General features: G+C 43.3%; 1 protein-coding gene across 9 annotated transcripts in view; it reads right to left on the reverse strand.

Annotated features, from left to right (window-relative positions):
• GALNT11 (polypeptide N-acetylgalactosaminyltransferase 11) overlaps positions 1 to 17,809 on the reverse strand; it is a 105,644-nt gene extending 87,835 nt beyond the window's left edge. For 5 of the 9 annotated variants that reach the window (XR_012157629.2, XM_073334612.2, XM_073334608.2 and 2 more), the window contains exon 1: positions 17,673 to 17,780. Coding sequence is in view for 1 of the 9 variants with exons in the window: in XM_073334613.2 (XP_073190714.1) it covers positions 17,673 to 17,724 (52 nt within the window). In the remaining 8 variants the exon portion in view is untranslated. Of the gene's footprint in view, positions 1 to 2,398; positions 3,145 to 15,264; positions 15,606 to 17,014; positions 17,353 to 17,672 lie in introns of those variants that run through there. The other 4 variants (XM_073334613.2, XM_073334609.2, XM_073334610.2 and 1 more) reach the window with 4 other exon arrangements.
• Positions 17,810 to 26,275: the final 8,466 nt, after the last annotated feature.

A 26,275-nucleotide genomic window follows, 5' to 3' on the forward strand; every position in this document is an offset into this window, starting at 1 on the left:
CCTCCCCATCCAGGGCTTAATCTGTCCCAGGGCTTGCTGGGGCTGAATAGGTCTGCTGTGAAAAGTGATATTAGCAAACATACAAATATCACTTTTCACAGCAGAAGACTTACCAGATAGCAAGTCTTAGGAGAAATAAAAAAAGTACAACCAAAAAAGCAAAAGAAAAAACAACAAAAGACAAGAACATGCAAAATGCCTTATTTGTGTTTCTATTCTGTTTAGGTCCAGTAAAGAATAGAGACAACTGTAAATTATTTTTACTACCGAGTCTGAAAAAACCCTACATAAATACATTACAATGATTTGGATATGTATGTGTGCATATTTATTTGTTTTTTCTAAAGTTAATTAAGTATTTTAGGAAAAATTGTCAGTGCGGCCACCAGTAAGAGTTAAAAAAGAAAAGGAGGACTTGTGGCACCTTAGAGACTTACAAATGTATATGGGCATAAGCTTTCGTGGGCTAAAACCCACTTCATCAGATGCATGCAGTGGAAAATACAGTAGGAAGATATGGTGGCCATACTCTGAGGCCACCAAAAAGTTTGTTGTGAGAATCCCTGGTCTAGGGACCACAGTCACAGACCAGGACCCCACTTTGCTAAGCACTGTACAAACGCATAAGAAAAGGCTGTCTCTGTGACAAGCTTACTATCAATTTTGCAAATAGGGAAACCACACCACAGATTTAAGATTGACTAGCTCCTTGAAATCTAGCCACTGGGGGGAGGGGGGCAGGTAAAAGTAGTTTAGAGCACTATTTTGAGCATTTAAAATCAAATATTGTTTTTAAAAAAATTTCCCCCCTCTCACTGCTGTGTACAGAGACCCCACTAACTGCCCACTACTTGACATGAGATCTGAATCAATCGTCAAAACATTACTCAGACAATGATAATTCACATGTAACCAAACAGCTTAGCATTGGCCATTCCCCACAGCAAGTAACTGATACAGCTTAAAGGTTAAATGCTGAATTGACGCATTAGCCTTTAATCTTTTTAGTAAAACACTATAAATAAAGAGACTGCATTTCACAATACTGTATTTTGGCTTACAGTAAGGGATGGTTAGCTGATCTTTAACTAGTCACTGCTTAAATGCCAACATGCATTTATTTGGATTAGCCTCAAACATTTAGTAAACATTCTTCATCACTTAATGTTTAATCACTGTGCCCTGAGGTTCTGTCAGAGGTCAGCTTGACCTCACATTGTTGAAATACAAGTCAGAATTATTTGAGAAAAATCTTAACACAGCTTTCAAGTTCTCCAAGTAGAGCTTTCCTTAGAAAACCACCATCGCCACCAATTCTCCTGTAAAGTTGCCTTTGTACTGTATCTGTTTTAAGTGAAGAAACAAGACAGATCTTTAAAAAGAAAAGGAGTACTTGTGGCAGCTTAGAGACTAACAAATTTATTTGATCATAAGCTGTAGCTCACAAAAATAAATAAATTTGTTAGTCTCTAAGGTGCCACAAGTACTCCTTTTCTTTTTGCGGATACAGACTAACACGGCTGCTACTCTGAAGACAGATCTTTGTGTATCCTTAGTGCTTAATCAGTAAATTACTAAAAAGTTGCCAAGACAGTATTACTGTAGTTTTCTGTGGGAGGAATGTGATATCTCTGCAAGTTCTTATATAGCAGGGATTCTCAAACTGGGGATCGGGACGCCTCAGTGGGTCGCAAGGTCATTACATGGGGGGGGTCGCAAGCTGTCAGCCTCCACCCCAAACCCCCCTTTGCATCCAGTATTTATAATGGAGTTAAATATATTTTTAGAAGTGTTTTTAATTCATAAGGGTGGTCGCACCCAGAGGCTTGCTACGTGAAAGGGGTCACCAGTACAAAAGTTTGAGAACTACTGTTCTATAGGGTCCTGGCTAAAACTTTTAAGACATGTCACTTTATCTTCTTGGATTTTTATATTCTAAATTTGTTAGTAATTTCCTAGCTTCTAATGTTTGTGCTTAGGTGGTAGCAAATACGTTCAAAAAAAGTAGTTTTTCCCCTATTTCCAACCTCCCCAATTTTATCATCTCCATGAATTTTTCAACCAAACAGTACTAACAGCATATTGAACAGGAGTCATATAGCGGGGGGGCCAGAGGGGGTAGAGAAATATTGCTACTCCCCCAATCCACTCATGACACCAAAATGAAGATAAAAAGGAGTGCTTATGGTACCTTAGAGACTAACAAATTTATCAGAGCATAAGCTTTCATGAGCTACAGCTCACTTCATCAGATGTCACTCACAGCAAATTGTGTATTTTATGATGAGGGCTCTCTTCTCCACGCTTTAATAGGATGTTGTGTTAGCAGTGTTGACAATATAAATTAGCTTCATTAGGCTTCACACTTAATACAGTAAGATGAAAAAATCGTTCATACCTCTGAGACCTATTGGTTCAGGTTGCCTGCAGACTCCAGTAGGCTCCAGTTTATATTGAATTCACATTGTGAAGGTTTTCTTTGCAGCACAAAGGCTAGACACACATTTTTAAATGAAAGCTTAAGATTCTAGAGCACAAGAAACTGGTAATCAAGAACCAACCCAATCTGACTCCTTAATAATCAATTTCCACTGGCTCATTTACAGTACAAAATGACATCCACTCATCAGTATGACTTACTGAGGAGGCTTTTCTTACATTTGTCAAATGTGGGGTCTACTGCAGTTTAATTACTGCCATTATAGAAGAGAAGGCAGACTACTGTACATTGTGAATTAGATGGCTATTTTGTGACATGCAGTAGGTATGCAGTAACAACTCTTACATAGTGCTTTTCATCAGGGCATTTCGAAGTTCTTAACATAGCAAGTATCATTGTCCCCAATTTACAGCTAGGGGAACTGAGCTGGAAATCATTCAATGTTCAACACGTGCAGGAGCTAATAATCAGCTGTGAATAGTTTAGAAGAGGGCTCTAAAATAACTCTAAAGGATAAAGACACCCACTTCCACACAACAAGAGTGCCCCAAAGCCTGCCATTCAGTATGTGAACACAACTCTTCTTCACTTAGATCGGGGTGGGCAAACTACGGCCCGGAGCCGCAACCGGCCCTTCAAATGTTTTAATCTGGCCCTCAAGCTCCTGCCAGGGAGCAGGGTCGAAGGCCTGATCCGCATGACTCCTGGAAGCAGCAGCATGTTCCCTCTCTGGCTCCTACGTGTAGGGGCAGCCAGGGGGCTCTACACACTGTCCCCGCCCCAAGCACTGCCCCTGCAGCTCCCACTGGCCAGCAAACCAGGCCAATGGGAACTGAGAGGGCCACAGCTGCAGACGGGGCAGTGCACAGAATCGCCTGACCATACTTCCGCATAGGAGCCAGAGGGGGGACATGCCGCTACTTCCAGGAGCTGCTTGAGGTAAGCGCCACCCGGAGCCTGCACCCCAACCCCTTGTCCCAGCCCTGATCCCACTCCCACCCTCCGAACCCCTCGGTCTCGCCCTCCTACACCCTATAGCCCTCACCCCCCCATCTGCACCTCAATCCCCTGCCCCAGCCCAGTGCCCCCTCCCACATCCTGAACTCCTCATTTCTGGCCCCACCCCAGAACTCGCACCCCCAGCCGGAGCCCTCACCCCCTCCCACACCCCAACCCCCAGTTTTGTGAGCATTCATGGCCTACCATAACATTTCCATAGCCGAATATGGCCCTCAGACCAAAAAGTTTGCCCACCCCTAATTTAGATGATGTATATCTAGAAAAAGCAGATTTGAAAGGCCTGGAAAATAACGTATGACCTTATTTGCAGAGATGCTGAGCACCTGGAGCTCCCACTGTAGCCAATGACAGCTGCTGATACCCATCTTCCAACACCTGAAGTAGATTATATGTATTAATAATACTCCATCTTTTTTCAGTCAGATGCTCTCAAAGCACTCTACAGATATCAATCAACTTAGCATCACAACAGATATTAACCTCCTTTACACATAGGGAAATGGGCATTGAGATTTGCTGCCTGATTTTTAGACATGCTGAGCACCTGTACCTCTCTGTGAAGAGCTATCCTTCTTGAAGTCAATGAGAGCTGCAGATACTCAGATCCTCTAAAAACCCATGTTGTCTTGCCTAAGGTCACACAAATCTCCGGGAGAGTCAGGAACAGAACCCAGATTCCCCAACTCTCAATCTAACGCTGTTACCACAAAACTATCCTTCCACTAAAAATAACTGGCTATATCCCACTAATAGACAATGTACACAAAACTTAACTTAGAAACTCTAAATGAAATGTGTTGCATGAATAATACCATAAACATTCACCTGCTTAAACTATTTGGGATTTTCCCAAGCTGTTCTACCATTGTAAATGTTCTACCGATGTAAATGGTTCACTTAGAAAGAACATACAGTGTTTTACACTTTGGACTTGAAGCAAACCTCAAGATACCTTTCTATGCACTATAGCAATCTTTGATTTTATACACTATATACTGCAATGTCATCCCAGGAATATCATGTTGAATTTGAGGAAATCCTAAAGCTTCATTAGGTAATTGTGGTAATAATAAAGCTTTAAATTAGATGGACTTTCACAACAGGGTAAACAAATTACTGGCAAACTACATTTTTCTGAAATGTTTTTCTCCATCTACTTCCAGTTTCCAATTTCAAAGTACTTCTATAATGAACTCAAATTTTCATCTCTCTCTCCTCAAAGCATCCCACATCTTTGCCAACAAAATGCTGCAGTTTTCTTACTAGGAAAGCATACCCATAAATATCCCTCCTCTCTGATGAGAAACTACTTACTCCATGGTCCCATCATGTTAGCACAGGTCCAAGCAACTAGAATTTAGATGCAAAAAGCAGCTATAAGAGTTTGGAAGGAAAATAAATCTCCTAAGACCCAAAGTCTCATGTTAATAAGCTATGTAACAGAACAGCATAGTCCCATTTTAGGTATAATCGGCGGTGCAACCTTATGTCAAGCAGATTATCATAGCCCAGTTCATGATTAGAGAACACAAACACTTACGTACTGGAAACGTCAGCTTATAAAAATCCTAAAATGGTTACGCTGAGCAAATAAAGTGGTGCTCGCTCGTTGGATGTATATAGTTGTGCTGCACAGTCCTCCTCCCATCATACCTACATACCCAGTACCCTATATCTCTGGGCTGCTCTTACCTAGCCCTCTAACAAATGTGCCATGCCACAGAACAGGGGTGGTCAACCTGTGGCTCCAGAGCCACATGCGGCTCCTTGTATAGGCACCGACTCCGGGGCTGGAGCTACAGGCGCCAACTTTCCAATGTGCCGGGGAGTGCTCACTGCTCAACCCCCGGCTCTGCCACAAGCCCTGCCCCCACTCCACCTCTTCCCACTCCCTCCCCTGAGCCTGCCATGCTTTTTTCCCCCTCCCCCCTCTCCTCCGGAGCCGCCTGCATGCCACGAAACAGTTGATTGGGAGGTGTGGGGAGGGAGGGGGAACAGGAGGTGCTGGGAGTGGGGTGGGGGGGGCAGGGAGCTGATGTGGGGCTACTGACCTGCTACTGTGGCTCTTTGGCAATGTACATTAGTAAATTCTGGCTCCTTCTCAGGCTCAGGCTGGCCACCCCTGCCATAGAATTACTTCACAGGCAGGTACTTCTAGCCATCCAGAGCATAAACACTGCATGCCTTTCATGGTGTCCTGATGATTTCCTCTTCCTTTCTAACGCTAATAGATATTTCTCTTTCTATCAATAAGGGCATTCTCTTTTCTTCAACAGCAGAGCCAGCTCTGGGACAAGCCATAAAGTTCATGTGCTAGCTCCCAAGAAAGGTGTAGGGATTTAGTAATACAGGTCATGATTGGTGTTCTGTGACTCTGCCTCTCTCCTCCTCCTCCTTCATACACAGCTGTAAGTACTGTGAGATTAAAGGTTTCAGAGTAGCAGCCGTGTTAGTCTGTATTCGCAAAAAGAAAAGGAGTACTTGTGGCACCTTAGAGACTAACAAATTTATTTGAGCATAAGCTTTCGTGAGCTACAACTCACTTCATTGGATGCATTCAGTGGAAAATACAGTGAGGAGATTTATATACACACAGAACATGAAAAAATGGGTGTTATCATACACACTCTAAGGAGAGTGATCACTTAAGATGAGCTATTACCAGCAGGAGAGCAGGGGCAGGGGAGGAGAAAACTTTTTGTAGTGATAATCAAGGTGGGCCATTTCCAGCAGTTAACAAGAATATCTGAGGAACGGGGGGGGGGGGGGAGCAATAAACATAGGGAAATAGTTTTACTTTGTGTAATGACCCATCCACTCCCAGTCTCTATTCAAGCCTAAGGTAATTGTATCCAGTTTGCAAATTAATTCCAATTCAGCAGTCTCTCGTTGGAGTCTGTTTTTGAAGTCTTTTTGTTGTAATATTGCGACTTTTAGGTCTGTAATCGAGTGACCAGAGAGATTGACGTGTTCTCCGACTGGTTTATGAATGTTATAATTCTTGACGTCTGATTTGTGTCCATTTATTCTTTTACGCAGAGACTGTCCAGTTTGACCAATGTACATGGCAGAGGGGCATTGCTGGCACATGATGGCATAAATCACATTGGCAGATGCGCAGGTGAACGAGCCTCTGATAGTGTGGCTGATGTGATTAGGCCCTATGATGGTGTCCCCTGAATAGATATGTGGACACAGTTGGCAACGGGCTTTGTTGCAAGGATAGGTTCCTGGGTTAGTGGTTCTGTTGTGTGGTGTATGGTTGCTGGTGAGTATTTACTTCAGGTTGGGGGGCTGTCTGTAGCCAAGGACTGGCCTGTCTCCCAAGATTTGTTTCTTCACTTCAGCAGGTGGGTACTGTAGTTGTAAGAATGCTTGATAGAGATCTTGTAGGTGTTTGTAAGAATGCTCCAACCCCTCAGACAGAGACAAACACCTACAAGATCTCTATCAAAGCCTGTAGATACAGCCACAAAAGAAAACTAAATAAAATTATCCTACTGTTTTATATGTAAGACACATTCTGAATAATGAACTGAAGAAATGAGTCTCACCTTTTCCCCAGCAGAGCCTGCACTAGAGAAGCAAAGCAAGGTTACATGGTGAAAATAAGTTTGCTGCAGTTACGGTCAAATCCAGTTGGTGTCTTCATTCTCAGTGAACCATAAAACACTGAGCCTAAAACTTAACACTTTCCTACTGAGTGCCGCTCACAAGTTCTAACTGAGAATGCATCCGATGAAGTGAGCTGTAGCTCACGAAAGCTTATGCTCAAATAAATTGGTTAGTCTCTAAGGTGCCACAAGTACTCCTTTTCTTTTTGTGAATACAGACTAACACGGCTGCTACTCTGATAACTGAGAACTGTGGCAACAAATACAAATCTCTCTGTAACAGGCTAAATTGGATGAAATCTTAGGAAACGAATGCAGCAAAACTAATTCTTATTTGGCTGCATATCCTGCCCCAGAGATCACTACTAGATTTTTCTTTTTTAACTGATGTATGAGCTGTATGCTTGGCAGTAAGCGATCACAAGACCTTGCAGTCCTGATTACTACAGAAGTGTAAATACTAGCTATGCATAGTATTACTAAGGCATCCACCTCCACAGTCTCTCTCCACTATATATTATGGTGGGAGTGGTAGTACCACAATAGTTAAGATGGTATAAGAGTTTCCATTCTAACCACCTCTTTGCTCCTCCATGTTCAAATTGTAATTTTATTCATCTTTCACTTTTGGGGCTTGTCTTCTGCTTGAAGTTGGTCTTTTTTAATTGAGCAAATATGGTTTCGCTCTTTTTTCCCCCTCTACCGTAAGGAAAGTAGAAAAGACATTTTCCCATTATAAACAATAAAAATGTTGAAACTTCTTTTGAACAGCCCTCCTGCCAAAATAGTTGGAAGATAAGCACTGAAATTTGGCAGCAAAACAGAGTTCACTGAGCAGAAACACTTTTGAGTGGCCAGTGAGTTCTAAGCCATTAAATACTGAGCGCACACAATACATTTTGCTCAGGTACCATGCAAACGTGACCAATTAACGTTCCAATCCTGCAATGAGCTTAATGAGGGCCGAGGAGTCCACTTGTGTGGAACTGTTTGCAGGAGTAGAGCCTTGTTGTGTAGGGGAACTCACATTTAAAGTGCGTATGGACTGAGACAAAGATTTGGCAGGAGCACCTTGTATAAGGGCCAAAGGTAAAGGAGGGCTTTTCTGATGTACCTTATGAGCTCTGTAGTTACGGAGGGTAACAGCAGCCTCCCTCACGCAGACCTCCTAAAGAGGCATGACAATCTTTCCTAATAGTTTTGATCATGGAAAGGACATGCTGTTGGCCTCTTTTTTTTTTTTTTGCAAGCCAGCAGAAGCTCAGCCAGTCATGAAGAGTTAAATTTTTTAGGTGTTTTCTTTTTTCATTTTAATATCTGGGAGATCCCATACAACTACATACATTAGAACTGTTAAGTTGGCAAAGTGAAGTGGTCATATGTCAGGAATGCCAGAATTAAGGCTGCATACACGACCTCTGCCCAGACTCCACCCACTGATTTCAGTGCAAAATGGCTGTGCAGTCTGCCTCTATGACTGAATTTGGTCAACCTGGAAGTACATGTATGTTTTATTGATTTGTTTTGAAAGGCCTCTGAAAAAGCTGATAGACCACCCCCTGTGCTTGGACAGTAAAGGCAGTGGTTCAAATTCAGACTTTTCATGAGTAAGTGCAACTCCACTGGAAAAGGACCTGCTTATACCAAGTATGAATCTGGCCCAATACACAGGTTAAACCATGATCTGAACACAATATTCTGATACAGTGTATATAGAAGCATCCCCCTCCCACAACAGCACCTTCATTGGTAACTACAGTAACTCCCCACCTAACGTCCTCTCGCTTAACATCGTTTCGATCTTATGTCCCTGCTCAACTACAGAACATGCTCCATTTAAAGTTGTGCAATGCTTCGCTATACCTGCATTTGGCTGCCCGCTTTGTCCACAGCTGACAGCCCCCATATCAGCTCCCCTATGCCCCCCCCCCCCGTGCCTTCTGCCCGCAGACCCCACGGATCAGCGCCTTCCCCCTCCTCCTGCCTGTGGCAATCAGCTGGCTTGCGGCATTCAGGAGGCAGGGGGAGCCTGGACACCGTGTCCTCGCCCCTCCCCCCTGAACGCCACAAGCCAGCTGATTGCCACGGGCAGGAGGCGGGGAGGGAGGGGGAGAGGAGCGAGGATGTGGAGTAAAGGGGGAGGAGGGGGAGAAGAAGAGGGGGGTTAAGGGTGGGGGTTTGGAGGAAGGGGGTGGAGTGGCCAGGCCAAGGGTTGAGCCCCCCGCCCCTGGTGCTTGCAGAGTAGGGGAAGCTACCGCTGCTGCTGCGCGATGTGCATCTCCTAGCCTACGGCACCTTCAGCCTCCTTTCCTGCCTCATTGTCTCCAGTGCCAGTGGGCTGTACCTGTGTGGGGTAAGGTGGGGGCACCTCCCAACAGTAGTACAGTACGGCAAAAAAAATTTCCCTGGAACCTAACCCCTCCCCCCCCATTTACATTCATTCTTATGGGGAAATTGGATTCGCTTAACATAGTTTCACTTAAAGTCGCATTTTTCAGGAACATAACTACAATATTAAGCGAGGAGTTACCGTACCTTATTTCTATTAACCTTGCTCCACTTTGGCATTGTCCTTTTATAGGAACTTCTTTCCTGGGACTGGCTCTTTAATTTGGCAAAGTCAAGGAGCTACAGACCTAGAGTAGCCATTTTATACCTCCTTGCTGCATCTCTCTCCCCCCGAAACTGTTGTTCCCAAATACAGTTCTATTTTTCCTGCTTTTTATATTTTGTATTATCGTAGTGCCTCCTGATCAGATGGCACAGTCTGACAATTCTCATGAATATATTCCAGTTTCAATTTATTTGTTTTGGGTGTAATGTTTGTTACTAAAATACCTAGAACAAGAGCCATAAACCATTCAAAAAACAAGCTTAAGAAACAGTTAAAGCAAATGTTTTACTTTATGGACCTGGAGCCAATCTGCATCTCTGTGATACCACTGATTTCAAAGTTTCAGCATAGAGCTGAAGAGAATACTCTTGATATTAGGGCCACAGGGAACAGTTGATACATGTGGCTTTCACTTTTTAACATAAGAAACTTTCATTCTATGTGCTGAAACTAAAAATATTGGTCGAATTATGCCTAAACCCCTCTTTCCTTTCAGTCAATTTCCTCCAATGGAAATTTTGAAATGATTTCTATTTACAGAAATCTCTTGAATCACACCCACTTTCTCAATAATGCCTACAGAAACCACCATCATCTGTAGAAGAATACTGGAATATAAACTGACTTACTTCAGCTTCATGTTCTTTCCCCTTCACGCTGATATAGCAGAACGATGATTCGAGCGCTAGCTTGAAATGTGGGAGAACCAGGTTCAATTTCTTTCTCAGCCCCAGACTTCCTGCGTGACCTTGGGCAAGTCATTTAGGGGTAGATCAGCAAGGTGGGAATCCACAAAGGTATGCAAGCATCTAAACCCCAGACGTAAGTGCCTTAACCCTCAGGTTTAGGCACCTAAGTCCCAGTTTTGTCTCCACTGTATCCACTGAACCCTGTAAGTGTCTAAACTCACTTAGCATCTACATTTTCAGACTAAAAATTCCTTAGGTATCTATGTTTCTGCCTCTGGGCATTGCACATTGTTGCTTCACTCTTATCTCCTGCCTAAGTCTTGGAGGGATTCACAAACCAGGGAAAGACAGGCATTTGTCCACCTAAGCTGTATGCGGGGCCTGATCCAGGAGGCATGCTCAGACGACAGCTACCAGACGGAGTTCCATTCAAAATCCAGCCAGAGAAGGAGCATGTGGTGATGGTAGCAGTGCCATCACCCATCTTATAACTACTAGCCCAGTGGTTAGAACTCTCACCTGGGATATGAGAGACCAAGATTCAGTTCCCTCTTCCTCTCTCCTCCTCTGACAGAGAAGGGGGTGTCTCCCACCTTTCAGGAGGTTGCTCTGACCACTGGGCTATGGGATATTTTGATGTGGGGCTTCCACAAACTCTCCTGTTGAAGCTGTTGTGCTCTGAATAAATAATGAAACAGTGGTTGAAACAGGGGGGGCTGGGTTCGGGGTCTCCTACCTCCTAGGTCAGTTCCCCAATGACTGGACCAGAGAGAGTTATTCTCTCTCTCTGGCCCAATGACTGTTCCACTGTGGACAAATACTTACAATCATTAGTCCAGGGAAGAGAAGTAATGGGGGATGGAAGGGGTATGATTGTGAAATCCTTAATCAGGCAAAAGTTCTTTTGAAATAAAGAGTTAGAGTATTGCCAAAGTAAAGAGTAGGAAATCCGGTCCATAGGCTTGGGGTAGACAATGATGGAGACAATTGATCTCTGTGATAAACTGCGACAACTCCCTATCTTTATAGAAAAAACTACAAACTGTATCTGAAATTAGTGACACGCTGTCCCAGAACTGTGCCTACAAAACACTCTCAGAAAGGATGGGTCTGTTCATGTAATGTTAGTGAAAATCCTTTCCAGGATTGCATCAAATGCAATCTTTAGTAACACACACCTGATCTATGCTTAAAGGTTTTCCCAGCATAGTTATGGGGGGAGGGGGAGGTGGAAAAATCACACCCTTAACTAACACAGCTATGCGGACAAAATACCTACTGTAGATGCAGTTTAACAGCAAACAAGTGCTTTTACCAGTATGGCTTTATTTTGTTCAAAGAACAAAAGAACTCGTTAGTACAAACTGCATCCCTACTATGAGGCTTTGCTCACAGCTATTCCAGCAAACCCCTTCTACTGTAGGCAACACCACAGAAAGCAAGTTCATTGACAAATAAGCGAGCAGGTTTGGTTACCCAGCAGGACAGGAAGAGCCCATAAGAATTGGACACAATTAGGCTTTAGCAGTTGGCAAGCTAGCCATAAGCAAATACTGAGATGGAGAGACTTTTTCCTCTGTTCTTGAACTTCAAATGTAAATGTCATTAGCTTTTGCCATACAGACTGCATTTTATACTTTTGAGAAGGAGGTATTGTTTCTAGTATTTAGTCACCTTTTAGGCTTAAGCAATATCTGATTTAGGCCTTGTCTGTACAAGAAAATCTACACTGATTTAACAAAGTCAAGTTTACAGATTGTTCAAGTTCAACCATGGAAAACCTCCATGTAAATGCACTTAAACCATTTTGACCCTCACATAAACCAGTTTCACTTTCATCAATTAACTGATGCAAGCTAAGTTGACTCAAGAACATTTAATGTCAGGGCTCCCTCTCCACTCTGAACTCTAGGGTACAGATGTGGGGACCCACATGAAAGACCCCCTAAGCTTATTTCTACCAGCTTAGGTTAAAACTTCCCCAAGGCACAAATTCTTTGCCCTTGGAGGGTACGCTGCCACCACCAAGTGATTTAACAAAGAATCAGGGAAAGGACCACTTGGAGTTCCTATTCCCCCAAAATATCCCCCCAAGCCCTTACACCCCCTTTCCTGGGGAGGCTTGAGAATAATATCCTAACCAATTGGTTACAAAGTGATCACAGACCCAAACCCCTAGGTTTTAGGACAATAGAGAAAATCAGTCAGGTTCTTAAAAGAAGGATTTTATTTCAAAAAAAAAAAAAAGGTAAAAATCACCTCTGTAAAATCAGGATGGAAAATAACTTTACAGGGTAACAAAAGATTCAAAAACACAGCAGAACTTCCTCTAGGCTTAGTTTCAAAGTTACAAAAAATAGGAATAAGCCTCCCTCCTGCAAAGGAAAAATTCACAAGCAGAACAAAAGAATCTAACACACTTTGCCTGGCTTTTACTTACAATTTTTGTAATATGAAAGACTTTTAGGATGGTTTATAGGAGGAGTTTTCTGACCTGATGCTTCTCTGCTTCCCAAGAGAACACATAAAACAAAGCCTTTCCACCACCCCACACCACCCAAGATTTGAAAGTATCTTCTTTCCCCATTGGTCCTTCTGGGCAGGTGCCAACCAGGTTATTTGAGCTTCTTAACCCCTTACAAAGTAAGGAGGAATTCTAGGCTACCCTGAGCTGTATGGTTATGACAAGGGTTTTGCACTGATTTAACTAAATCAACTTTATTACAGCAGTTCAGCTTCTCAAATAGACGTGGTCTTAGTCTCAAAGCAGAAGACAATCCAGCACAGCACCCAAACAGGTTAAGCTTTGATCTCAAACATCTCTACCAATACAAAATAGAAAGTTTTCCACCCATCCCCCAAGGTTGAGCATCTAGATCTTGGAAGTAGGGGCTCCACCCTCAATCCCTATCAGTCTCAGGGTGTTTAATTGTTTTTCAAGCCTTGATTTTAACGTATTTACGGTGATGTAGATGTGTTGTGCAAGATACACAATGCTTGGTATGTTCGCCCAGATGTTATGGATATCTCATCCTATTGTATGTAACGAAGAGGACAAGCAGAGCAAACTGTAGCTTGCCTACATTTGGGATTTTTTTTAAGCCAGCATACCTATACCACCACAAACCCTGAATGTAGATACTCTCCAGTGGTGGAAAGCAGGACTCATAACAGTGCACCTTATTCCAGTTTCAAACCAGGGTCAATCACACCAGAGCAGTACATCCAGACTGAAGGCTTATATTGGAGAAGCTGCACCATTGCAGAAATCCTTAACCCAGGCAAACAATCTGTCACATCAGAAGGAACTGAGGTACAGTGCAACAGAATATTCTTATGCAAACATTTAAATCAATACTGCAGTTCATGCACATTAGGCAGTGTATTAAGCTGCATGTTTATTACACCTCCAAGTCTTTATGAGTCAGGTTATAGGGGAATAAAGCTTGTATCTTTGTCAAATGTACCTGAAGTCAGTTCTAGACTTATATTGCAAGTACACTGATTTTCTAAAAGTGATCTTTATTTTGTTGTAGTGGAATAGTTTGTACATAATTTACAAGCGAAGTATTAAGAAAAATAGTTACTCAATTTATACTGATCGTCAAGAGAAACAGCATGCCAAGGCATTATAGCAAGCAGCATCTACCGAGTCCTTGAACTATTGCACCAGGAGAGCCAGCCACATTTTTTACATATGTCACTAAAAGTCAGTTATTGAACCAAATTCTCTCTGCTAACGGGGCTTTGTACAGATAAAAAGTTGCAGCACCAGCTGCACTTTTTCTCCGAGCGCTCACCACATGTTAAAAGGGCGGTCTTAATGATTCTTGTTTAAATGCAGTTTGTCTTTATCCATTTCTGAAGTCCTTTAACAGAAGATGAAGCTTCAAGTGAATACAGCTACATACAGCTCTTAAATCGGCTCACCACATCAATAAAAACTGATTGAGGAAGTAAAACACAGGTGTTTATACTTGTACTTGCAAAAATATACCTACATACTTGTCCCCATACAGCATGCAAAAAATGGTTTCAACGCAGCGTTTCTCAAGGACGATGGCGTGATATTTATTCTTACTCAAGTTGATTAGTTTAATGATACTTAATCTCTTGTTATTCAAACAGGCAGGAGATGTTTATTCTCTAGTGTGTTCTGGAAAGATGGTAAACTCAGTAACCAGTCCATCCTTTAGCAATACCTTTCCACACTTGATTTTGCTTCTTCAGCTCCTGACTTCCCCTTCACATTTCCTTCTTCATTAATCAGTACAGTGATCACATTGCTAGACTCAGCCCTGCCAGTTGCTTAGGCTTTGCCATCTTTAGTTGCATTACCTTAGCATTCAAACTAATAAAAAATGGTTCCCTTTATGTCCTTTTCAACCATTTTGTACCTATCCCTCTTCCACAGAGTGCTCTGCATTTTCCACCAGAACATATTGTTTAATAACTTCTAAATTTCTTATTCACTATATGTTAATCAATTTGTTTGCAAATGTTCCTTTATCTTTAAACACCAGTAGGTATGCACTCTAATACAATCTTTGCTGCTCTACTGCACAGTATGTTCAGGCAAATTTTTTAAGTACTGTACTAGTAACCTACCTTTCCATTTCCACCCCACCATGTTGTCTCCACTGGAGTAGCTTGATATTTCACCTACTCTAATTTTACATCATCATGAAATTTGTTACCAAGGTCTCTATTTTACATGTACTTTATAACCACTGGCACAACACACCTGATCAAGAATTCTTTGGACTGTTATTCCTAAGTACAAGAGAACTATCTTTGCAGAGACAACCAATCAAAACTTTTAGATAATGGAGCCAGGCAACAGGCTCTGGAGTTTTCAGTCGGGATTCCTGGATACTGTGTACACACCTCATAGCCTGCTACTCAGCTTCCTCAGTTGAGAGACAGATGAAGAGCTTATTAAAGATGTAGTCTTGGTTTCTTTCCCTCTCCTGCTGTTGAAGAGCTCATGAGCTTAAATCTGTAGCTGAAAGGAAGGCTAGGAAGAAGGAATGCCGGTCTTCTAAACCAGTTACACTTGGAGAGTCCAACTGGTTGATTATTAAAACCCCTCAGGATCTTAATGCTGTTCTACTATAAGGTCTAGGAAGTTTAACACTTGTTGGCTATTTCACTTATGCAGGCTGATGGGAGCAGAGAATTCCAAACCGCAGTCTGCAATGAGCTGACTCTACTTTCCAACACCTGAATTTCAGCAGACAACAAACAAGTTACTTTCCTAATATTAGTTTTCTATATCAGTAGTTGCTGTAGGAGCCAAAGGAAGGTTATGTGTTCACAAATCAGAGGGAAATTGGCTGCACAGTCAGGACTAAAAGGGACGTGGGTGCATCTCTATTAAGATGTGGTCCACATTAAGAAAAAGTTAGAGAACCTCTAGAGTAGAGCATATTCAGAAGCAGTCCACGCAAGTGACATATTTACTATTTCTGAATAAGCGAAAGATTCCAGTGATTTGATGCTAAACTAAAATGAACTTTCCAGAAATGTAACAGCAAATACTAGCCTAGAAGAGGGCTATTGAGCCTGTGACCTGCATAATTACAGCATTCATGAAATCTCTTAACATGATATCACAATTGTGACCCAGAAATCAACACCCTGACCATAAGGGAAAGTGGACAAAGCACAGATTGTTTACAAAGAGCTAACAGAGCCAAGTCATGTAAAATTATTTTTGGAACAATGGGAGCTGTTCTCCGTACAGTACTACAGCTGATCACCTAAAGATCAGGGTGCCATTTATAGAGATGCTATTGAAGGCAATGGCACTGGTTTTTTAATAGTCTCAACCACAGTTTTAGCCACCTAAGCAGGAGCTGAAAGGCGGCAGCTATTTGGAACAGTAGCCTCTGAATGCAGTCTGTGCTTCCAGTGCCAGATGCACAGCAGGCCAGCCCCACTGTGCTGCCCAGAAAGTAACAGCTGGCAGTAGAGAGCTTTTGGTTGTTCTGTCAACCACAAGTTTGTGGAGGGAAGTCTTTCCACCTTGCAAATGCAGACTAAGGATCTGCACTAGACCACATAGGGACTGTTAGTCTCAAGTTGCTTCTGGTATTTGAGCAATCTTCCTCTTTATGAACTAAAAACAATTTGCAAGATGCCCAGTTGAAGGGCTGGACCCCAGCCATGTAAAATAACCACTTATTTGTGAAGCAGGGAGAGACACTTCAGTGCTGAGCGCTATACAATGGAAGCCACAGAAAATGCAAAAGAGAAGAGATTAAGAATAAACTCCCTGGTTGGGAAGTTATGGCAGGTTTAGATACAGGGGGGTTTTTTGAGAAGTAGGAAGGAAGAGAATGCCTAGCTCCTCCTTGCAAGGGAATCCACGCAGGCACTGGCAGCAGCAGAGTAAGACTATAAACATACAGAGAACTAGTTTTAAAGACTTGTAATTATACAATTTCCACCCTAGCCTACCCACAGAGAGTCTGGTTGATACCTGCTGCTCACGGAGACGTATGCAGAGATAAGAAAAAGGTCATGCTGTCATCCATCTCACCCAGTAAAACTCAAGCTAGCCTAAGGATTGTCTTCTTAGGAAAGTTTTCACCAGATATAGCAGTATTATTTAAATGTACATCCTAAAGCTCACCCAGTTCAGCACTGTGGACTTCCAATTTAGAAGGGGAGGCAGAGTAGAGCCACAGAGGCATTTGTTCATTGGGCAGGTACATGCACTGAGGCTGCATATTGCACTTCTCTATTCCATGCTTCTCATCTGTCCCTCATAATGACAGAGCTGCCTAATTTCAAACCCCAGTTCTCCTCTGACACTGATGTTCAGGTCCAAGGGGCAGCTGACCTTGAGAAATCCTCTAGCCAACGACTGGCAGCAGCCCTTCCGAGGGGAGGGGAAGAGAAACACCCCGTCGGTTCCAGCAGAACCTGTTTCCACTGCACCAAGTGTCAGGTTCTGATGGCTCCAAACCCACCCGCCCTTGCGTGTGAAAAGCCCGCGGCCCATCCCCCAGCCTTGTCTTCCTGAATCTGCAGGCAGCCGGACTCCTGGCCCCGGCCGGGCTGCCCAAGGAGGCGTTTCTGAGCCCGGGAGGGGGGGAGGGGTTCCCCCGACCACCCAGCAGGAGCAGAGCGGGTGCGCGGCCACCGCCCTTGCTCAGGGGAAGGGGGGACCGAGGGGCGAGCCCCGCTGCCTGCGCCTCCCCGCCAGGCTGGCAGCTCCGGACGACGGCGCCGCCCCCGCCCCGCTTCTGGCCAGGGGGCTCCAGCCCCGCGCGCCCGCCCGCACTCACCCCCACTCCGGCAGCCCGGGCCCGCCAGTTTGCGGCACTCGGACGGCGGCATCTCGCGCGCGCCCGGCCCCGGCGCCTGAAGCTGCCTGTGAGCCGCACCGACAGACTAGCCCGGGCTCGCGACGCGCGGCGGCGCTTGCGCCATGTGACCGCCCCTCCCCATCACGTGACGCGCGCGTGCCACCCGCCGGCCATGACACGAGAGGCAAAGCCGCTGGGGGCAGAGGGGGCGGGGCTTGTCCCTGTTGTGCGCCCTGGGGCGCTTCCCCACCAGCCCATTCTCCCTGGGCTCTGGGAGGCAGCGGGGGAGGAGAGATTCCCCTACGGACAGCAGGGTGTGACAAGGCACCGGCACCCTTTGGGGGCTCCGCACCCACCCCAGAGCGGGGCCCCATGGTGCTCTGGGCTGCACAGACTCACAGGACTAGCAAGAATCTCAAGCATGAGCCCCACGTTACAGATGGGGGAACTGAGGCACAGAGAGAGACCACGTGATTTAGGAAGGGGTGACAGAGCTGGGAACTGAACCCAAGTCTCCAAATCCCAGTCCAGGGCCTTAGCCTCAAAACCATCCGCCTCCCCCAGGAGAAGAGGAAGCAGGGGGTGTTCCCTCTCTCTCTGGGTTATGACCTGCCCTCTGCTGCAGGGAGAGAAGGAGCCTGAGCTCCTGCGGCTCTATTGTGATGAGTCAACTTAGAATAATAGAATATCAGAGTTGGAAGGGACCTCAGGAGATCATCTAGTCCAACCCCCTGCTTAAAGCAGATACAATCCCCAGTTTTTTTTGCCCCAGATCCCTAAATGGCCCCCTCAAGGATTGAACTCACAACCCTGGCTTTAGCAGGCCGATGCTCAAACCACTGAGTTATTCCTCCCCCTTGTTTGAAGCGAGAGGAGACAAGAAAACCATTTTAACTTGTACATCTGTTAGCTGGGCTTGCAGAAGGCCAGCACAGAGTGAGTCAGGGAAATAATGCAACCAGCGTTTCTTTTAACTAAAAACTGCTGTTGATAAGTTTCAAAGTTTCTTGACAAGGTCCAGAGCTGTCAGAACAACAGAGTAGAACTTTTCTTTTTTTTAAGGGATATGCCCACCTGTGGATCATAAGAGCTTTGTTTTAATGGGGTAAAATTGCCAACCCTTTGGAACACAACTTTTCCGGGGAGCAATTGGCTATTTATTCAGCAAGGAAAATTAATCTCCTTCCACCATACATGCTAGGAAACAGACATGTGCCATCCCATAATTCATTCCTAAAATGATTTGGGGAGCTGAGCTCAGGAGAGAACTTTGCTTTTTACAGAGCAGCCAAAGAAAAATAAGAGCAGCCTACAGTAACCAGACCAATGTTCCCTCTAATTTTTGACAGGCCATGTGCACAAAAAATTTCTTCTGTGCAAATTTTTGACAGGCCGTGTGCGCAAAAAAATTCTTCTGAGCAAATTGTGCGCACGGTGTTTTGCCATGTGCATAGGCTTTAGGATCTGAGTGTGCATGCATATGCACACAGCTTAGAGGGAACAGTGAACCAGACAATTTAAAGGACCTGAGTGGTGAAGAAAGGAAAGTAATACTAGAAGGGATGGGTAGAAAGGAAGAGGCAGCTGTGGTCTTGGTGCCCTAGCAAAAAAATTATGCTAGTAAGGAAGAAAAACCAGTAGTTCCCCCTCCCCATCCTCTCAAGAACTTTCCTTGTCCCCAATGACATCTTTCCCCATTACTGAACTTTCTAGATATGTATCCCAAGGCTTATTTATCTATAATTTATCCTCCCTTCATTGATTCATTCTGCTGAATCCTTTCTAATTTCACTCCAACTCCTCCTTGCCTTCAAAGTTCTTCATTGTGTTGTCCCTATTTTCACATCTCCTCTCCTATTCCTTTCCATACACACTTCATTCTGCTGTCTACTTTTCACTTCTCTCACAAATCCCTTATACCTAGAACAAGTCTCATACAGTGCATCTAGCAACCTTACTTGCTTTAGATTTTGCTTCTTTTCACCAACTGTCCTCCCATCAGATACTCCCAGTGCCAGTTCCCTACCTTTCCGTGATGTTACTCCATTTTTATTTGTTAAATTAATTCAGATTATAAAGTTTCCACCTCCTTAGTAGATCTGTCCTGTTTCCAGAGGTTCCAGATCAAAATGAAGGTTTTCTAATGACTTTATGGAATAGGCATGGCTCCTATCATCATAATTTGCAAGGCAGCAACTGTTTAAGATACATTGTCAGTGTACTCTTCTCTTCCTGTCAACCGCAGCATTACGTTAGATGGAGCTCTTCAAAGGTACCCAGAGTGTTTACTAAAATCTGCACAGTGAGAGGGTCCACAAATATAGATTACCTTAAACCAGGTGTACACCAATCAATGAAAGACAAAACAGAGGCACAGATACAACTAAGTATAAGTGAATTTCCAGAATAACTGTGGACAGTGATTGGTAGTGAAGTGCATGCCATTTACATTCATACTGATTTAGAGAGGTACTACAAGGATTTCTTTCTACTAGATTTCCCCCATAATTGTTGTCAATAAATAGTGTTAATTCCTCCCAAATTAGCCTGGCTCAAATGAGAGCTGCCACACTGCAAAATAACACTCAAATTGCACAGAATTAGTGATTGTATTAGCAGCTGAAGAGTTGTGCTAACTCAAGCTTTAACTCAAGTTAAAAACACCTCACACTTGAGATAATGTTTTTTATGTGTTGACAGGACTGGCTTTAGGGGCAACACTTGAGTTATAAATCTAGTTAACAATGCAGCGTAAACAAGTCAAGAGAAAATAGGCAGGGAGGAAGAAGCTGTCTGTGGCCCATTGGGTTGCTGGGAGGTGGAGCTTTCAGGGGTACCTCCTGAGCATAAAAAGAAATTGCGTAAACTGAGGCAAGAGAAAAAAACAATATTCTTTATTCCCTTTTAGTTTGGGAAGCTCAGATGAGGAAGTATAGAGAAACTGGAGGATTAACTACCTTGTTTATTCACAAGGAAGATACTTGTTCTTAGAGACTTTAGATTAAAGACTGCATACTTGTCTCCCCTGTCCTTGGCTGGAGGAAGTTGGAAATGGAACATTTTCTTTTGGAGACTTGGCTTAAAGGAGCAATGACCCCCAATTCACACAGATCCTGTTAGAGGAGCTAGAGCATAGCTGACGGAGTAAAGCATTGATTGAAGACAAGCACTGGGCCTCTTCAGCAGACAGACAGACAGTGAGACTCCAAATACTGCAGGCTGTATGGAAATAGTAATAATACTTTTCACTTTAATCCTTCCATTCAAGCATTTCAAAGTGCTTTACACATATTATTGAATTAAGCCTCCCACTACCCTTGTAAGGTAGGTGATGATTATTACCCTTCTAGAGATGGGCCTACAGGCTTAGTCTTTCAGAACTGAGAACTGAATTTGGATCTCCTGTCTCCAGATTCTGTGCTCTAACTCTGCAGTGTACATATCAACAGTTTTCAGCCCCATAAAAGGGTCTGACCCCTTCCTGGTTCAGTTGGGATGGGGGGGGCATGCACTTCCTTTATTAATTATTATTATTTATTTTATTATTTAATATTATTAATATTTGTTATAGAAGTGCCTAGGAAACAATCAAGAACAGGGTCCCATTGTGCTAGGCACTATACAAACATAGAGTAGCAAACAGCCCTCCAAGGTCTTACAGTCCAAACATTCAAAACACCCCTGAGGCGGGGGAAGGGGTATAACATACAGCCAGAGAGCGATCAATGTAATGGTAGCAAACAACTGCTCATTCCATCACTTTTTTGGAAGGGATGGGGGAGAGGCAGGGTTAGCTGGGAGGGGATGCCAAAGGGAGGCGGGCAGAGGAGGAGTTAGACTGAGTTGAAGAGACTGTGAGTGAGGATTGGAACTAACAGCCAGTCAGCACAGGGGAGAGAATGTCCTGTCAAAATTGCCAATTCCAGTTTCTGGCTGGCTTCTTCCTGCATTTTCTTTCCCCAAGCCCATCCCAGTGTGCCCCCAAGTAGGTAAGGGTGTCCCTGCCCAGGTCTGAATCAAGGGATCAGTGAGAGGGATGGGTGGTCTTGCTGGGTCCCCATTTATCCACATACAAACCCCCCTACCCAGTGCAGCAGACCTTGCATAAACTGCTTCTGTATTTGCTCCCCTTGGCTATGCTGGAGATAGGGATCCAGAACATGGATTAATGGTGAAGCCAAATATCTGAGTAGTAGATAGACTGAAGGTGTACTTCTCCAGATGGGATGGAGCATAACCTTCCCCATTTTCTACCATCTTCTCTTTTACCAGTAGGCTCATGAAATAAAAAAAAAAAAATAGAAAATCTTTCTTTGCAGTTTCAAGCTAGAGAGGGTCAAGTCTACAGATGTGAATTCCAGAGAATTCAGAAAGGCACAACTAGCAGAAATGGATCATGAGAGGAATTAATGTCACAGGACTTACTAAGGACCAGCTTAGTAGGACTTGTTTAAAAGTCCTTAGGTAAAGTGGACGGCTCATGGGTTAAAATCTATACCCAGAAACAGTGGGGCATTTTGAGCTCAGGAGATGGTCAAAGTCCTTGGCAAGAAGCAGACCATGCTCCACCATACTCCATGATTGGAAGCAACACAAACAAGCCAAAGTCATGTCAACAAGGCAGATGTACCAGAGGAACCAGAGCTGAAGGTAGATGAGCCAACGCAGCTGTTACCGCTGACTGAGCAGCAGAACAGATCATGGCATGGTGCTCAGATGCTGTGGTGATGGACACATTATAAGACATAGTCACAAGAGCTGCATCTGGAAAGGAAGAAGCAGAGTGGCAAGAGAGACTGACTCTCTTGCATAATCAGAAGCAGCAGTAGCAGGAACTGGAATGTCAGTCTCCGGAACTTTGGGGTGGAGAACACAAATTCGTGGTAGGATCCAAGATTAAAGCATCCCAGACATGTGCTGTTACACAAATTATTCACAAAGTCAGCATCTTCATCAGTCAGGCTGGTGCCTTCTTTCATAATCCCCATTTCATAATGGTTAAACAGTCAGTTTTGCTCTCCCATTCATACTAATTTTGCCTGCGGACTCCAGGTGTATGTTAAATTCTGTTAGGTAAAAGCATACTCAGCTCATATTCTGACAGTTTACTTTTGAATCATTATTTCTACAGTTTTTTCTAATCTGACCAGTTCTTCCCTACTTCTTAATTTCAGCTGTTTAATCAACTGTTAATAGCTCTTTTAGCTCACATCACATAAAATACTTCCATGGTTCCTGGATTATCACTTTATTAATAGTATAGATAAATTGTTGTTTTTATTAGTGTCATGCACTACAGGGTCTTTAAGAGACTTACTATTCAGTTCCAAGATCCCCGATAATTATAATCTGCCCAGACCAACTGTTTTAATACACTCCAAAGTAGCTCATTAGTGGATCATGTGATGTTCCCTGTGTCAGGGAATTAGAAATCAAAATTAGAAAAGATCTAATCTAAACAGAACCCGGTATAAAATGCATTAGGTAAAGACTGTCAAGAATATTAAAAATCCATGTGGATTGAGTAATTTCTCTGCATCACTTAGATCCATATTTAACCTGATAGCAGAGCTCTAATCCCCATATGAAGAATGATTACACTAATTGTAATTACATTAATTTTAGAGATTGAATTCTACTATGTGAGTTTTCACAAAGCCTCGTTCTTCTGCTGGAGGAAGGGGGGAATGGATTTTACCCCAGTGGAACTGGCAGCAAGACTTCCAAATGAGATGTTCTGCAAGAGGCTCCCCAGCTGGCTGCCATCCACACACTTGCCCATCGCCAGGGATGCATGTTTTCACAGCACTCAAAAGGAAGCCCTAAGGCAAATAGCAGGTAACTTCTCAAAGCAGCCCTTTTCAGTATGGCTCACAGGGGAACTTGAGAGCCTTACATGCCCAACTAATGACATTCAGGAAGATGGAGCATCGATCTAGCATATGCCCCTCACCCAAGCCTCTAAGACTTCAGGAGTGAAGATAAGAGACAGGGGATTTTGAACTACAAAAAGGTCTTTCTTTAAATCTGTCTGTCTTGTGGGCTCCACTCTCCCCAACAGTTAACAGGGACTCAGGTCCTCCTAAAAAAGCGGGGGAAACATCCCCTAAGAGAATTCAAAACCATTGTTTAATCTACAAAATGCCTAAATTATTAACAATTATCTCTAGCTAAAGGGCAGGAAAGCTGACCCTCTAAAAGGGAGAGGACTAGAGGAAGCTCCAACTTGCTCCTTCAGCAACTAGAAGAAACTAAATTCGGTGAGGCCATATCTCTGCTGCTGTATCTTGGCTCATATAAATGCTGTTGTTGTTTTTCTTGATACCTGCAACTGACTGATGTTTTGATTAGATCAGATGGATCCAAATATCTATGAACTCATGACAGGTTTCAGAGTAGCAGCCGTGTTAGTCTGTATTCGCAAAAAGAAAAGGAGTACTTGTGGCACCTTAGAGACTAACCAATTTATTTGAGCCATAAATTTGATGCTCAAATAAATTGTTTAGTCTCTAAGGTGCCACAAGTACTCCTTTTCTTTCTATGAACTCATTGTTGACACCTGAGATGCATCCATCACAAAGTCATAGGAACTGACTTGGGGGAACTAGGAAGGGAGGGATAGCTCAGTGGTTTAAGCATTGGCCTGCTAAACGAAGGGTTGGGAGTTCAATCGTTGAGGGGGCCAGTTAGGGATCTGGAGCAAAAATTGGGGATTAGTCCTGCTTTGAGCAGGGGGTTGGACTAGATGATCTCTTGAGGTCCCTTTCAACCCTGATATTCTATGAAGTTAGAGCACAAGTTGCTATGGCTGAGAAGATAGCCTTTCTAGGACACTCAGATATTGTGGAAATAAAAGCATAATATGAAAGATTAGATTTACGATAGATTGTATAGTTGTGCAATGATGTGTAGTGACATATTTAAACAGCACATTGACTTTTAGGAATAAGCTCCTGAAAAATTAAACAGAATTTGTGCTTTACTGTTCTGCTGTATGCAACATCTTTGTAATGTTTATTTACTGTAAAAGTCAAGCTAACTCTTTGCCATAATTTTTGGGGGTGGGGGGAAAGGAGGAGGGAGATAGGAAGCAAAGCCTTTCCTTTGAGTGCAACTCCCTGAATGACAAGCACAGAAAACAGTTGATGGACAGGTACCCTGGGATTAACAGTGTCAAAAGCTGTTGATAAATCCAACAAAATTAACACGTCATAAGCCATTATACTCAGTAATGAAGAGGTTTCTCTTCACAGACCTTCATCAAGGCTTTTTTGGTTGAATAACCAGCTTTGTACCCAGACTAATAAGGAAGGATCAGATATGTCCTGATCTTGAATGGTAGTGTTTGATTAAGGACAAAATGACCACACTCAAATAGTTTAGGGATAAATGTAAGCAGAGAAAGTGAGTGATGATTACTTGCATCTGGTAATGCAGAGTCTCCTCCCACCCCCAGTATTTCTTGCTTTTAACCTTGTGCACATTTTCTAGTTGGAAAGAGGAACAGTTCAGTACTAAAGCTGTTACATTTCCGCTTGGTGTTATAAGGCAACATCTAGATCAGCTTGTAAGTAATAGATAACCTCTGATGCTGATCTCTGTTTTGCAATAAGCTATGGAGAACTATCATCATTCCTAAAATTACACAGCTCATCTATATATGCAGCTGCAGAAGTGTTCACTTTTTATGCTGAGAGCTACATCCTTTATTGCCAGTATGTCTCCCTTGATCATCCCACACACACTCCAGCAACATGGCTACCTACCACAGGATCTTTCCCCAGCCTGGACAGCAGTTTATGATAATGTGCCCAAAAGAACAATATCTTCACTATCCCCCATTCCCTTTGGTGCTTTTTTCATCTTTAATCTTTTCCTCTCCTTCTGACAGATTTCTCTGTAACGTTAGCAGAGCAGAGGAAAGAAAAGGAGTACTTGTGGCACCTTAGAGACTAACCAATTTATTTGAGCATAAGCTTTTGTGAGCTACACATCACTTCACAAAAGCTTATGCTCAAATAAATGTGTTAGTCTCTAAGGTGCCACAAGTACTCCTTTTCTTTTTGCCAATACAGACTAACACGGCTGCTACTCTGAAATGGAGCAGAGGAAGGCTCACTGGCTTCACTTAAAAAGAATGTCAACAAACTTATTTTGCTTTGTGTTCCTAGGAGTTCCCATCCCTGAGTTGCAACTCAGGTTTTGGGTTGGAGTTGCTGAGTATCTTGTAATTTCATCCAATCTCTCCTTGACCCCATGGGGAAGTAGGCAGTTGTTCAGATACTCTGCCTACTTTTGCTTGAGACTGTGCTCAGTCCTGGTTTGCTTGACAGGCCTGTGAACCTGGGCCAACCTGGGTTGTTTTCTGTTCTGATTTGGACTCTTTTTTTGCACCATTTGGTTGTTAAAACACAGTCAAAGATTTTTTAAAAGTCAGAAAGATCAGAAGTAAAATTGCCTCTTTCCTCTTAGGTATTTACCTCCACTACTCTATCAGTAGCTTCTTCCCACCTATACTTCTGCTCACAGATGCTAAGGCATTATAATAATAGCTAGCTCTTATATGGCATTTTCATCAGTAG

This window comes from Lepidochelys kempii, chromosome 2, assembly GCF_965140285.1.
Source record: "Lepidochelys kempii isolate rLepKem1 chromosome 2, rLepKem1.hap1, whole genome shotgun sequence".
NCBI classification, from domain to species: Eukaryota; Metazoa; Chordata; order Testudines; family Cheloniidae; genus Lepidochelys; species Lepidochelys kempii.